Genomic DNA, 11,279 nt, shown 5'->3' with positions numbered 1-11,279 from the left:
ACTCGTTACCTCCTAAAGTTATATTCATCTACTCCTCATCTCCATCGCCGCTCTGGACGTATCTCGATCGGATGTCCTTCCATTGTCGCTATCCCAAGGATTAGTCTAGAACCCCAACTCGCAGAGCAAGTGAAAACGTACGCCTTTGTTGATGTTGTCCCAGATCCTATCAGTAGTGATATCAAATGCACTGTTGTCTGTCAGCAGACGATTCTTTGTTCCCGTTTCCCGGGGAGTCTGAACATACATCTCGAATGCGAAGGCGGATGCGAAGATTACGCCGAGGAAGGTGAAGTTCCTCTTGACGAAGGTGCTATAGACCAATTCTCATTAGCCATTGATTCCGGCCCATTACATATCATTTATACAGCGTTGAAGGGTTTCGGGGGTGCGGAAGAGGATCGGGAGACTTGCTTGTAGAGAGGGCGAGCGAGGGAAGACTGCAATTGAGTCAATCAGTTAAGTCCAAACTGCTCGGGATAGATTTCAGGAGGACAACATACCATTGTGATTTGTGCAGACCTTAATGCGGCGGAATAGACGTGGGAAGTGGTAGCTTAGCTGGTGATACTCTGAAGTTGAGTTTGCGATTCGGAAGCTGGAGGTGTTAGCGTCGATTCCGAAATCACGTGCGGGAAATAATTCCCGTTCTCTCGCGATCGGGACTTTCTGAGCCTCGTCGAACATTTCCCCCTCATGACTACTTGTTCTCCCACAATCCCCTCCAACAAGGCTCTGCGCCACTCAATCGCGACTGTTCCTCGTCTCCAGGCATAAGATTTATCCTAAAATCTTCAGGGCTGCCCACCAGCAGCAAGCCCAAAAATATGCCCTCTGTACCCACCCCCTCCAAGGCGGGTATAATTGAAAAGAACAACGGGGAGCGCCATATACCCTCATCTATACGCCCTGACGGCACAAAACGCAAAGAAATCAAGATCCGCCCAGGGTACAAACCACCCGAAGATGTTGAAGTATACAGAAACCGCACTGCAGATGCTTTCAGGAACAGGGGTAGCGGGGGGGTACCTGGAGCCGAGGGATTGAAGGATAATGCAGAGACCGGCGCGAACAGTAATAAGAATGCGAAAAGGAGAGAGGCGCGAAAGAAAGCAAAAGCTGCGGAGGAAGGGGATGGAAACGTGAAAGGGAGTGAGAAGAAAGATTGGAGGGAAAAGGACAAGCCGGATGAGAAAACCGAGGAGGTTGTCGATCCGGAGGTTGAAAGGGAGAAGAAGGCTCGGAACTTGAAGAAGAAGTTAAAGCAGGCCAAGGAATTGAAGGAGAAAAAGGAAGGTGGCGCTGCGTTATTACCGGAGCAATTTGCGAAGGTTATCAAGATCAACGAACTCATCCGAGAGCTCGATGCGTTGGGCTTCGATGCTGAAGGAGAGCCGAAAGCCAAAGAAGGAGAGAAGGAGACTTGATATCAAAACTGCAGTGGCTGCTGATTCCGATATGCGGTTTCTTTATTCTTGCATCTGGATCTGGATCTGGCATGGCGTTCAGGACTGGAGAAAGCTAGGTACAACTTTTGAGGGGCATTTGGGGGTATGGTGTACTGGGTAGATGCGTTACCTATGATCAGAAACAAATCGTCCTTGGAACCACAGCTAAGCTAAGCTACGACCTCAGAGTTTTGGAGTTTGCTATCCGTGGAACGTGAAAAGAAATGAGAAAGCTTCTGAATTTACCTCGCTATATCAGCAAAGGCAAGTATATTTTCCATAACTCCTCGAGTACTCTCCCCTAACAATAAACAGGCACTGGCATTTTGGGAGATAAGCCTCCGCTCATGACCAGAAACTCATATAAGGATTCGATGCCATAGTCGTTAAGATCAATATCCGACATCTCCCACCCCCTTTCACAACTTCGTCGTCAGAAACTCGGCCTCCACACCGTGCATCTTGCAATTACCACATTCCCGGATCTATACATCTGTTACCCACTCCACCTTTCTCTGCGCCCCCCTCCCCTGCAACATTTTTGCAACCAAAGGGATAGGCGGGATTGTCCCTTTTATCATGGCATTGAATGCTGGATCGTCTCGGAAAGCCCGCCCATATGGAACCAAGCTTCTGGTTGTCAGATAGAGGTTCCCATGATATCAAGAACGGTTCATCTGCCTGCTCTTAGTTGGGCGTGCTTCCAGACCCCTGTCGTTGGAGCAGAATGGAAATGGCCGCAGTCGGGAGAGTTGTGGATGTTGATGAGTTAGTTTGCTAAGAGAAGAGCGAGCATTGAAGAAAACGTCGACTATCAAATCACTGATTTTGAGATGGTATGAGACAAGATGCGTATAAGAAATGGACATGGTCTTTATCTCGACGATGCTTTCCACTGGTTCACAGTTTCCCACGTTCTGATTGTTTTTGACAATGCTCTTAGCTTCCCTTGAAGGCTGGGAAAACCAAATTCCAGGTCCGCTAAGCCTGACAGAAATGTAGATACTAGAAATTTAAAGCTTTCAGTGATTCCTCTTAAAAGACCACGGGACTTTGTAAGTCGTAGTAAGGTACATATGATGCGAAGAATACGTATGACATAAAAACAAGCTTGACCAGCACCGCTTCAATGTATAGGTACTCCTCGATTTCGCTTATTGGCCTACACAATAAGCAGACAATTTGCACAACAATCATCAGAATCAACGGATCAAGCTTCTACTATATCCATGAAAATGTGGTGACCCAAGAGGATGGATAAAGGAGGCAGGGAGGTAGCATCTAGGACTGTTACTAAATGGAATTATTCATTTCTGCCCCTTACCGTATTCGGCAGTCCCATCTCCAACTCTCCCACTCTTCAAGGACTATCGCGACGGGTTCTACAAATCCGTCTTCTCCCTCTTCCATCAAAGTCAATTCGAAGGTCTGGTTGAAGACTGATTCAACAACAACTTTCTTCATGGCCTCAGAAAAAGCCAAGATTGACGTTTGGCTGGACTGCGACCCGGGTGAGTACCTACCGTAAGGTAGATTTCGGCAATCCTTACCTTAGGCCTGACCTCGACCTTGACCAGAAATCAAAGAAATAGATGCTGATGCTTGGTGACAGGACATGATGTAAGAACCCTTCTTGCAGAATGTTTTTACTGCGATCAGCATGCTCCGTATATTATCTGCGCCTTTACCTTTTGCAGGCCTCTTTCGAATCGCGAGATAGGGAGCATGAGGTAGTCCTCGTCCTTTCTCCAGCCAGACCTCTAATCAATAGCCTTTATGTTGCTCATATGTCATTCTACTGAATTGTTCTTCTCATCTCTTGCCTATCTCTTTTGTTGTACTGCTATCTTGCTGTTTATATCGGTTCTCTGCGTCTTCTCCCCCCCCCTTTTTTTTTCCTTTTCCAGACCTAGGCTTCACCTTTCATGCTTCTGCCTCACTTAGCTTCCCGGCTTCGGTTTATATATGCATTGCTTCTACTTCTTGAGTTATTTCCAATAGATTTATATACCCAATTTTCCCCATCGAGGTTGAGCCGCTCCATTCGAGACTCTTGTCTCGTCTTCTTTACCTTTGCCTATAGGTTCTTGATCACCTCCACTTATATCTTCAATCTCTCCCTTTACATTCGACAACAGGCACAGTCAGATACCAAGCATTAACTGACCTCAACCTCTCCAGGATGCCTTTGCTATTCTGCTCACAGCCTACCACCCCGCCCTGAACCTCCTCGGAATCTCCACCGTGCACGGCAATGCATCCCTAAAGAACACAACCTACAATGCTAGCTCTTTGCTAACTGCTATCGGTCGACCTTCCATCCCCGTTTACCCCGGCGCAGCCTCAGGACTAGTGCGCCCTGCTGTCCACGCCGGTGACATCCATGGGGAATCCGGGTTAGACGGAACCTCTCTCCTCCCTCCGCCAGCAGAGCCAGCCAAATCCGAGCCAGCCATCGACGCCATGGCCTCCGCACTCCTCAAGACCCCGAAAGGTAGCCCATGGCTAATAGCCACAGGGGCTCTAACCAACATTGCGCAGCTATTCGACAAATACCCCGAAGTTGCAGAGCATATCAAAGGACTGAGCATCATGGGCGGCGCCATTGGCGATTCTTTCACCGATGCCGTCCTAGGAAAAGTCGACGACAAAGCCCGGATCGGGAACTGGAGCCCCTGGGCAGAATTCAACATCCTCATCGATCCCGAAGCCAGCCAGAAGCTCTTTTCCAACCCGGTCGTCGCGCGCAAGTCCGTGCTCATCCCCCTGGATCTGACGCATCTAGTATTAGCGACGAAAGACGTCCAGAAGCTCTTGCTCGGCGGCAAGACCGGGACTGAGAATAGCACGTTGCGGACTATGTTGGTGGAGCTGTTGACCTTCTTCGCAAAGACGTATGCGGATGTTTTCGGCATCACCGAGGGCCCGCCTTTGCATGATCCGTTGGCCGTGGCGGTGATCTTGGACGGGATCGCGGGGGAGGAAATCCCGTTTTATGATTTTGATCCTAGAGCGAAGGAAGGGGAGAAGAGGAGAGAGAGGTTTCATGTCCATGTCGTGACGGAGGGCACACATGAGGAGGCGCAGAAGGGCGCACAGACCGGGAGGACAATTGTTAAGTTGTTACCGGAAGGGGAGGAGGGGGTTAAGATCCCTAGGGGGTTGAATATTGAACGATTCTGGAATGTCATAGAGGATTGTTTGGAAAGAGCAGATGCGGTGAATAGACAGAACGGGGTTAAATAGATGATACCCAGACGATTGATTCATTTCAACGATCAATATGGATTGATAAGTGGCAGCTACCTATCTATGAACCAGCGGCTTTCCTCTGCTCTAGAACTCTCATGACATCCGCAGCATTATTAGCATCCCCTTTCCGCTTCTTGGGACCTCTTTTCCTCTTTGCCTTTCCTTCACCCCTTCCACCTCCCTCTCCATCATCCTTCCCGCCCCATTCCGATAGTCTGATTTTCTTCTCCTCAAAATCTTCCTCGTCTTCAAATCTACTGCTGCCAAAGCCCATATCCAGATCCTGTGCATCTCGGTCGTCCTGTTGCAACATCTTCTTCCGTCGTTCTTCCTTGGCCGCTTCTTCCGAGCTTTTGGCTTCTTGGGCCAGTGGATTAAGGGTAGATGCCTTCTTGATGGCAGCGAGGATGGTCGGGTCGGAGAAGGCTGTTGGAGCTTTGGATTCCTCCGGTTCTGCGGGTTTGGAATCTCCAAAGTAATTCCGGGGTGCTGCTGGTTGTATTGGTCGTGGTGGAGGTGCCATACTTCCAGGCTCCGGTTTCTTCTCTGGATTCTTCTTCTTCTCCTCCGACTTCTTCTCTTCCGGACCACCAGCCACTTCTCCTTCTTCGGCATCAGAATCGTCATCCTCAACGCCTAGGTCCGCCAATGGATCATAGTCATCCCCCGCATCAGCAAAAATATCCATGTCTTCCTCTTCCTCGTCGACCTTTGGGATCTCCGGGACCTCCATCCCCAATGGCTTGGCATCCTTGTCCGGCATGAGTAGGCCGTTATCCTTCTTCGATTCCGGTTCCGTCTGTATTTTCCTAACCTTCCTCTTCTCATTTCCATTTTCATCGACTGTAATCAGAACATCCCGACCCTTCCCGTCCCTCTCGATCCTACTCTCTGCTCTCCTCTCCCCAACCTTCTTGAACTTCGCTCCTAGACTGGGGCCTTTCGCTTCTTGTGCAGCCTTCCGCGCCGCCTTCAGTTCTGCTAGGATCTGATCTCGAGTACGCTTCTTCCCTGGTATCAAACCGGGAGGCGCCATTTCCCCTTTCTTGACCGCTTTCTCCTTCTCCACGGCCTTAACCTCCCTGTCTTCCAACTTCTCAAATTCCTCATCTAAATCCACATCCTCTCCTTCCCTTTCCTCTTCTCCATCAACCTCACCCCCTTCCCTCTTACTCTTGTCACCATTCAACACATCTTCACCCCTCTTGACCCTCTCCAGCAACTTCCAATCCAGGCCCTTGACTAAATGCGTACTCTCCACATCACCCCCCAATATCTCATCCCGCAGCTTAACAAAGGTCGGCTCATCAATCTGCTGCAACTTCATCATTTCCTCTAACGCCTTCACCCGCTCCGCCTTCTCATCCGCCGTCTCCTCTTGGCGGAGTTTCGTCCGGTCGATATACCCACTGGGGAGCTTGGCGCCTTTTGGAGCCGCGGTGCTGCGGAATTTCTTCGCCGGTTGTTGCGAGGACGACGACGAGAAGCGGGACTCAGCCAGCTGCCGCGCAAAATTGACTCCGCCAACAGATCGTCTGCATGTCCAGAGATCAGCGCGAATAGGCCATAATGAGGGGGAGGGGGCAGAGATGAGGGGCACGTAACGTACGGCGTCATGGGAATGGAGCTCCGCATGCGGGAGCCCAGAGCGGAGGGCGCGCCATCTCGTCGCGGCGTGGCGCCCAGTGCGGGTTTGCTGTCGGCGCTGGAGGAGGGCTGCCGCGCTGGCGTGTCCAGAACCAGTTTGCGGAACTGCGAATTGTTCATCGTGGTGCTCGTGAGGAACGTCGTTTGCGTTGCGAAATGTCAGTGTCAATGTCAATGGTGGCGCTCAGCCTTGTGTTGCCAGGCCTGTGATCTTAGCGCGGAAATGCGCAAAACTGCAGCTGATTGGCCAGTGTGAGCCAGGCGTTGACTGTTGGAATTATAGGGCAGTTTTAGGTATAATCCGGAATGTATGTAAATCATCTTTATATGGGCTATTTTGAAGACTTGTTATTCTGGCATGCCTTACTCAGGTACCTAATGTAAGTGTATGCTTCTTGTCTGAAATACCTAAATGATCTGAAGGAGTCCTCCTCCTCCCCAAATCCCCCCTAATCGTTCGGTTATGATTCATCTCCTTGGAATCTTCCCTAACCGCCCTCAATCACTGACATGAGATTCACTGCCGACAAACGCCTCTCACCTTTTCAAATAGGAATGTGAGTTTCCAAGTCGTTCATAGCACCAGTTCAGGAATGCAAGTATCACAGTAATTATTCAATATAAGCGGCACTTTACTTTATAGCATTTCATAGAAAGCTCGACATATCTCAGTCAAATGAGTGTCATTCATTGCGTTGTGTGTTGCAATACTAGGTACTGAGCTATATTCATAATTGCCCTTGATTCATATCCTCGTTGCTGACTACTCGAGCATCTCATTCCGTGTATGTCATTCCTTCTCAAAAGAGTGTTACGTGTAGCGAACGCATCTAGGCAGCGTTCTGGCGCTTCCTCTCATCGAAGACCTTGAGAGCCTCCTCGGCAGCCTTGACACCGCTAAGAGCCACTGGATGTATGTTAGTCATGAATATTCACGAATAGGCATGCGAGTGCTGAACTTACTGGCACCGAAGGTAGGTCCCATTCTGTTTGCGCCATCGACCTCGCTCAGCTCCATACCACCAACAATGAGACCCGGAACGACCTCGCGGGTTCTCTTGACAATGGCGTCTTCGGCCCTGTTCATGTCAAGGCCTCTCATGCCACCGAGCTTCTCGAGCTGCTGCATGGACACAAGACGCTTGACGGAGAAGGCACCGAATGGGCCGTCGTGACCAGTAGTGGAGATGATGACAGGGGCGTTGATAGTGTTGGGGTCCATGCATGACTGGTCGTCGTGGTGCATGCTGACCAGGGTCCAGTTGGTGACAACACCGGCAATTCGGACGTTTCCATCTGCGTCCTGGCGAGTGATGAGATCCTCAACAGCGGTGGCGTTGAAGAGCTTGACGTTGGGGAAGGAGAGGACCTTGGAGAGGAGGGTGGAGGTGAAGAGAGCCTGCATGAGTCGTCAGTAGGGATGCACCAGTTGGAAATCTGAAGGATTTGGGACATACAGCGTGCTTGACGACAACGAAGTCTCCCTCATCATCGTACGGAACACCAAGGTCGTTCAAGAAGACTTCGGCAGGCTTACGCATGACCATGGCGCTGAAGAGCTGGCCACCGAGCCAAGCACCACCACCGGGAGCGACACCAGACTCAATGATGGCAATCTTCAGGTCTGGGCGAGCCTTGCCAAGCATGTATGCAGTGCTGAGACCGCAAGACCCGGCACCGACGATGACAATGTCAGATTCGGCGTAGGTGTCAAGGTCGTTGAAGTAGCGGCGGGTCATGGCACGCGAGACCTGCGACTCACGGATAGGAGCAAACTTGAAGCTCTCCTCCCATTTGTTGGCCATGTCCTCGAGGGTCTGGGCCTTGTTGTTGTGGATTGGGACAGGCTTCACGTCGAACGCAGCCTTCAAGGGAACGCCGTCGGCGTGGCTGGTCTCAGCGTACATGGCAGATGGTGGAGACATGACTGTTGATTTGGAGGATCACGGGTTGAACCTAACCTAGTTAGTTGTTCCTCTGGTAGGGGATAGGGGAGAGCATGATCCTTTCGCTGGTATTATCCAGATCAAGTTCATAAAACCGTATAATCTCAGAACGAACCCAGCATATGTCATCAGGCCTCCCATCTCATCGGTGAAGATGGTGGAGGGGAAGCTGTGATGACGCTGAGAACGAACACCGGTTCATGCAAGATTTTACAATCGATGAAAATACCTTGATCCTCTTTTCAGGATAATGCCAATGTTTGGACGCCATGACCTCCTCGATATGGTGGGAGAGCTACTTTGTGCTAACGGTTCTGTAGTATGACAGAGAGTCAGTACGGGACACCGAGACCACTTGGACTTATACAAACGGTAGATTTTGATAGATAGATTGATAAGTGGCTGGAATGGCGAGAATGCGGATGTTGTGGGAGAAAAGAGAAAGAAGAAAAAAGGCGGGAGGGGTCAGGTCTATAGGGATATATATACTCATCACTTCATCACTCGCGAAGGAGGGGTAGCTCGTAGTTGGGCCCACAGGAAACCCGGCTGCTCGAGCTTCTCCGGTTGCTCTCATAGGCTATAGCCCTTCCTGTTATCATCATATCATATCGATCTGATTGAACGAGAGCTGAGGGGGATACATCATGTCTGGCCGTGATCGTCGATTGACCGCAGAGTTTCCCGCTCTGAGGGGACCCCAAGGGATGTGGAGAGCACACAGCAGAAGGCAATTGGACGTCACGATAGCGACTTCGGCGTAGAGAGACGAGCATTACCGTCTGAAGGGCTAAAGAACGCACATCTTTGGTGTTTTCAACCGACACTGGCCGAGCTATTCGGATGGAGGCGGGGCGGGCCTATGGAAGAGACATGCTAGAGCCTGGAACTGTAGAACGAACTCTTGGCCTTTTTTTCTCTCATCCGCTCGATTTTCAGATGTCAGTAATGGCAGAACAAAGGCGGTGGGTTCGACGCGTTGTTCTTTGAACTATCTAGTCACGTGCCACCGCGATTGCCAGGGGCCAATCTCACGCGTCGTCGCAGCTTCAATCCATCAACGACAGCCAGTTGGAGGATCGAAAATGCCTCGCCGATCGGGGCGGAACACTGATACCCAAGTTACGGAAACAAACTCCACCGAGGCTGTCGTATCCCCGAAGAAAGGACGGGTATTAGTGAAGGTTGAAGCTGCAGCAGAGGTTGTCACCAAGGTCGAGGAGCCCTCACCAGCCAAAAGTCTGAGGAAGAAGGTCAAAGCAGAGATTGCTTCGGAAAGCGAGAGTCTCGATACCGCCCCGAAAGCCCTCGCCGATATAAAGACCAAACAGAAGGCTCCGAAACGTAAAGCGAAGACGGAGGACGGCGACGAAGACGAAGACGCGCATGACAAAAAGACCCCAAAGAAGCGGAAGACCAAGGGAGAAAAGGAAGCTGAAGCTATGCCATTAGCCGTACGGACAGTAATTGCAACCTTGAAGCATGCGATGCACATCGGGGCTCATGTCAGCGGTGCGGGGGGTGAGTTCCCATGATCAATTGTTGCGGTGACCGGTCACTGATTCCTCGATTGTCTCAGGCGTCCACAACTCGGTGAACAACGCCCTTCATGTTGGCGGTAACGCCTTCGCCGTTTTTCTCAAATCCCAAAGGAAATGGAGCAGTCCACCTCTCGCCGCCGAAGCACGCGACCAATTCAAAGCCATGTGTTTAGAACACAAGTACGATGCAGCGAAGCATGTCCTGCCACACGGCTCCTACCTTGTCAACCTTGCCCAAGCCGACCCCGAGAAGGCTGAGCAAGCATATACGTGTTTCCTGGATGATCTACAACGGTGTGAAGAGCTTGGGATCAAGTTGTACAACTTCCACCCGGGCAGCGCCGGAGCTCATCCCCGACCCGAGGCCATTGCACGTATCGCCGCCCAACTGAACAAGGCGCATAAGGCAACCAAAAACGTGGTCACAGTGCTCGAGAACATGGCGGGAAGTGGCAATGTAATTGGCTCAACGTGGGAGGACCTTCGGGATATAATCGCTCTAATTGACGATAAGTCCCGAGTTGGTGTTTGTATTGATACCTGCCATTCATTTGCTGCAGGATACGATCTACGGTCACCTGAAGCTTTCAAGCAGACGATGGATAGCTTTGCGTCCATTGTCGGCATGCCGTATCTAAAAGCCCTCCATCTCAACGATAGCAAGGCACCGTTTGCATCCAACCGTGACTTGCATGCCAATATCGGAACTGGTTTCCTAGGCCTTCGAGCTTTCCATAATGTCATGAACTTTGCGCCTTTTCAACACCTGCCAATGGTCCTCGAGACACCAATAGATAAGAAAGGGCCTGACGGCAAGACTGTCGAAGACAAGGGGGTATGGGCCACCGAAATAAAACTGTTAGAGGGACTCATTGGCGCCGACGCGGAGAGTGAGGCTTTCAAAAAGGAAGAGCAGAGGCTGCTGGATCTCGGAGCGGAGGAGCGGAAGAAATTTCAAGGTCAGGTGGACAAGAAGAAGCAGAAGACCCTTGACTCAATGTTGAAGAAGGCTTCCCCTAAGAAAAAGAAGGCTCCGAAGGGGGAGGATGCGGAGGATTCCGATGCGAGTGAAGGCTGTTGTAGCCATTGAGGTTAAGGATATCGACCTCCTCTCGGTACATCGGAGTGCTGTTTCTAATAATATAGCTCCTGGACATACGGGAGACACGGCCTGAAGCTCACCGATGACATGTACGACTATACGCTTGAATGGCCGTTATTATTGATTGTTGGGCTTACCAACTACCCTCCCAGATTCGGCCGATATCGAGATCCAACTACTGCTAGAGAGGTCACCCTGACGATTCCTTGTGCGGCATGGCTCCCCTGGGAGAATCCCATGGTTTTATTTCGACAGCCTGCCTATATCGCGTAGCGAAATGACTGGACAAAGTTGTTTGGCTTACCCTGGAAATGTCTGGGAGCATGGAGACGAGAGTCGGGAA

At 50.8% G+C, this 11,279-nt stretch overlaps 6 protein-coding genes across 6 annotated transcripts; 3 read left to right on the top strand and 3 right to left on the bottom strand.

The window, feature by feature from the left end:
* Positions 1–28: 28 nt before the first annotated feature.
* Positions 29–564, bottom strand: M430DRAFT_141437 (hypothetical protein; the record flags this gene model as incomplete). The annotated part of the gene is made up of 5 exons (XM_024862713.1): positions 504–564; positions 415–440; positions 248–313; positions 142–190; positions 29–88 (listed from the first exon to the last, which is right to left on the bottom strand). The coding sequence occupies exons 1-5, from the start codon at positions 504–506 to the stop codon at positions 29–31; spliced, it is 204 nt and encodes a 67-aa protein (XP_024720426.1). The 5' UTR covers positions 507–564.
* A 263-nt stretch (positions 565–827) lies between these two features.
* M430DRAFT_28637 (hypothetical protein) lies at positions 828–1,427 on the top strand (the record flags this gene model as incomplete). The annotated part of the gene is made up of 1 exon (XM_024865808.1): positions 828–1,427. The coding sequence occupies one exon, from the start codon at positions 828–830 to the stop codon at positions 1,425–1,427; it is 600 nt and encodes a 199-aa protein (XP_024720425.1).
* Positions 1,428–2,910: 1,483 nt separating this feature from the next.
* On the top strand, positions 2,911–4,694 carry M430DRAFT_19882 (hypothetical protein; the record flags this gene model as incomplete). The annotated part of the gene is made up of 3 exons (XM_024864176.1): positions 2,911–2,959; positions 3,061–3,068; positions 3,630–4,694. The coding sequence occupies 3 exons, from the start codon at positions 2,911–2,913 to the stop codon at positions 4,692–4,694; spliced, it is 1,122 nt and encodes a 373-aa protein (XP_024720424.1).
* A 26-nt stretch (positions 4,695–4,720) lies between these two features.
* On the bottom strand, positions 4,721–6,508 carry M430DRAFT_35527 (hypothetical protein). Its single transcript, XM_024866756.1, has 2 exons — positions 6,310–6,508; positions 4,721–6,235 (listed from the first exon to the last, which is right to left on the bottom strand). Exons 1-2 carry the CDS (start codon positions 6,465–6,467, stop codon positions 4,759–4,761), a joined length of 1,635 nt encoding a protein of 544 aa, XP_024720423.1. The 5' UTR covers positions 6,468–6,508; the 3' UTR covers positions 4,721–4,758.
* A 399-nt stretch (positions 6,509–6,907) lies between these two features.
* M430DRAFT_250143 (hypothetical protein) lies at positions 6,908–8,705 on the bottom strand. The gene is made up of 5 exons (XM_024865179.1): positions 8,665–8,705; positions 8,593–8,607; positions 7,805–8,303; positions 7,311–7,746; positions 6,908–7,254 (listed from the first exon to the last, which is right to left on the bottom strand). Exons 3-5 carry the CDS (start codon positions 8,270–8,272, stop codon positions 7,178–7,180), a joined length of 981 nt encoding a protein of 326 aa, XP_024720422.1. The 5' UTR covers positions 8,273–8,303; positions 8,593–8,607; positions 8,665–8,705; the 3' UTR covers positions 6,908–7,177.
* Positions 8,706–9,378: 673 nt separating this feature from the next.
* M430DRAFT_103854 (hypothetical protein) lies at positions 9,379–10,924 on the top strand (the record flags this gene model as incomplete). The annotated part of the gene is made up of 2 exons (XM_024860886.1): positions 9,379–9,814; positions 9,873–10,924. The coding sequence occupies 2 exons, from the start codon at positions 9,379–9,381 to the stop codon at positions 10,922–10,924; spliced, it is 1,488 nt and encodes a 495-aa protein (XP_024720421.1).
* Between the last annotated feature and the right edge of the window lie 355 nt (positions 10,925–11,279).

Source organism: Amorphotheca resinae (assembly GCF_003019875.1).
Source record: "Amorphotheca resinae ATCC 22711 unplaced genomic scaffold M430scaffold_7, whole genome shotgun sequence".
NCBI classification, from domain to species: Eukaryota; Fungi; Ascomycota; class Leotiomycetes; order Helotiales; family Amorphothecaceae; genus Amorphotheca; species Amorphotheca resinae.
The sequence above is the reverse complement of the archived record's forward strand: the minus strand, read 5'-3'. Positions and strand labels throughout refer to the sequence as shown.

Bases quoted from the DNA above. Each gene is read 5' to 3' on its own strand.
- M430DRAFT_35527 (XM_024866756.1), bottom strand. From the start codon at position 6,467: ATGAACAATTCGCAGTTCCGCAAACTGGTTCTGGACACGCCAGCGCGG. The intron at 6,236-6,309 runs GTACGTTACGTG...CTGGACATGCAG, and splicing joins AGCTCCATTCCCATGACGCC to ACGATCTGTTGGCGGAGTCA.
- M430DRAFT_250143 (XM_024865179.1), bottom strand. From the start codon at position 8,272: ATGTCTCCACCATCTGCCATGTACGCTGAGACCAGCCACGCCGACGGC. The intron at 7,747-7,804 runs GTATGTCCCAAA...CGACTCATGCAG, and splicing joins TCGTTGTCGTCAAGCACGCT to GCTCTCTTCACCTCCACCCT. The intron at 7,255-7,310 runs GTAAGTTCAGCA...ACATACATCCAG, and splicing joins GGGACCTACCTTCGGTGCCA to TGGCTCTTAGCGGTGTCAAG.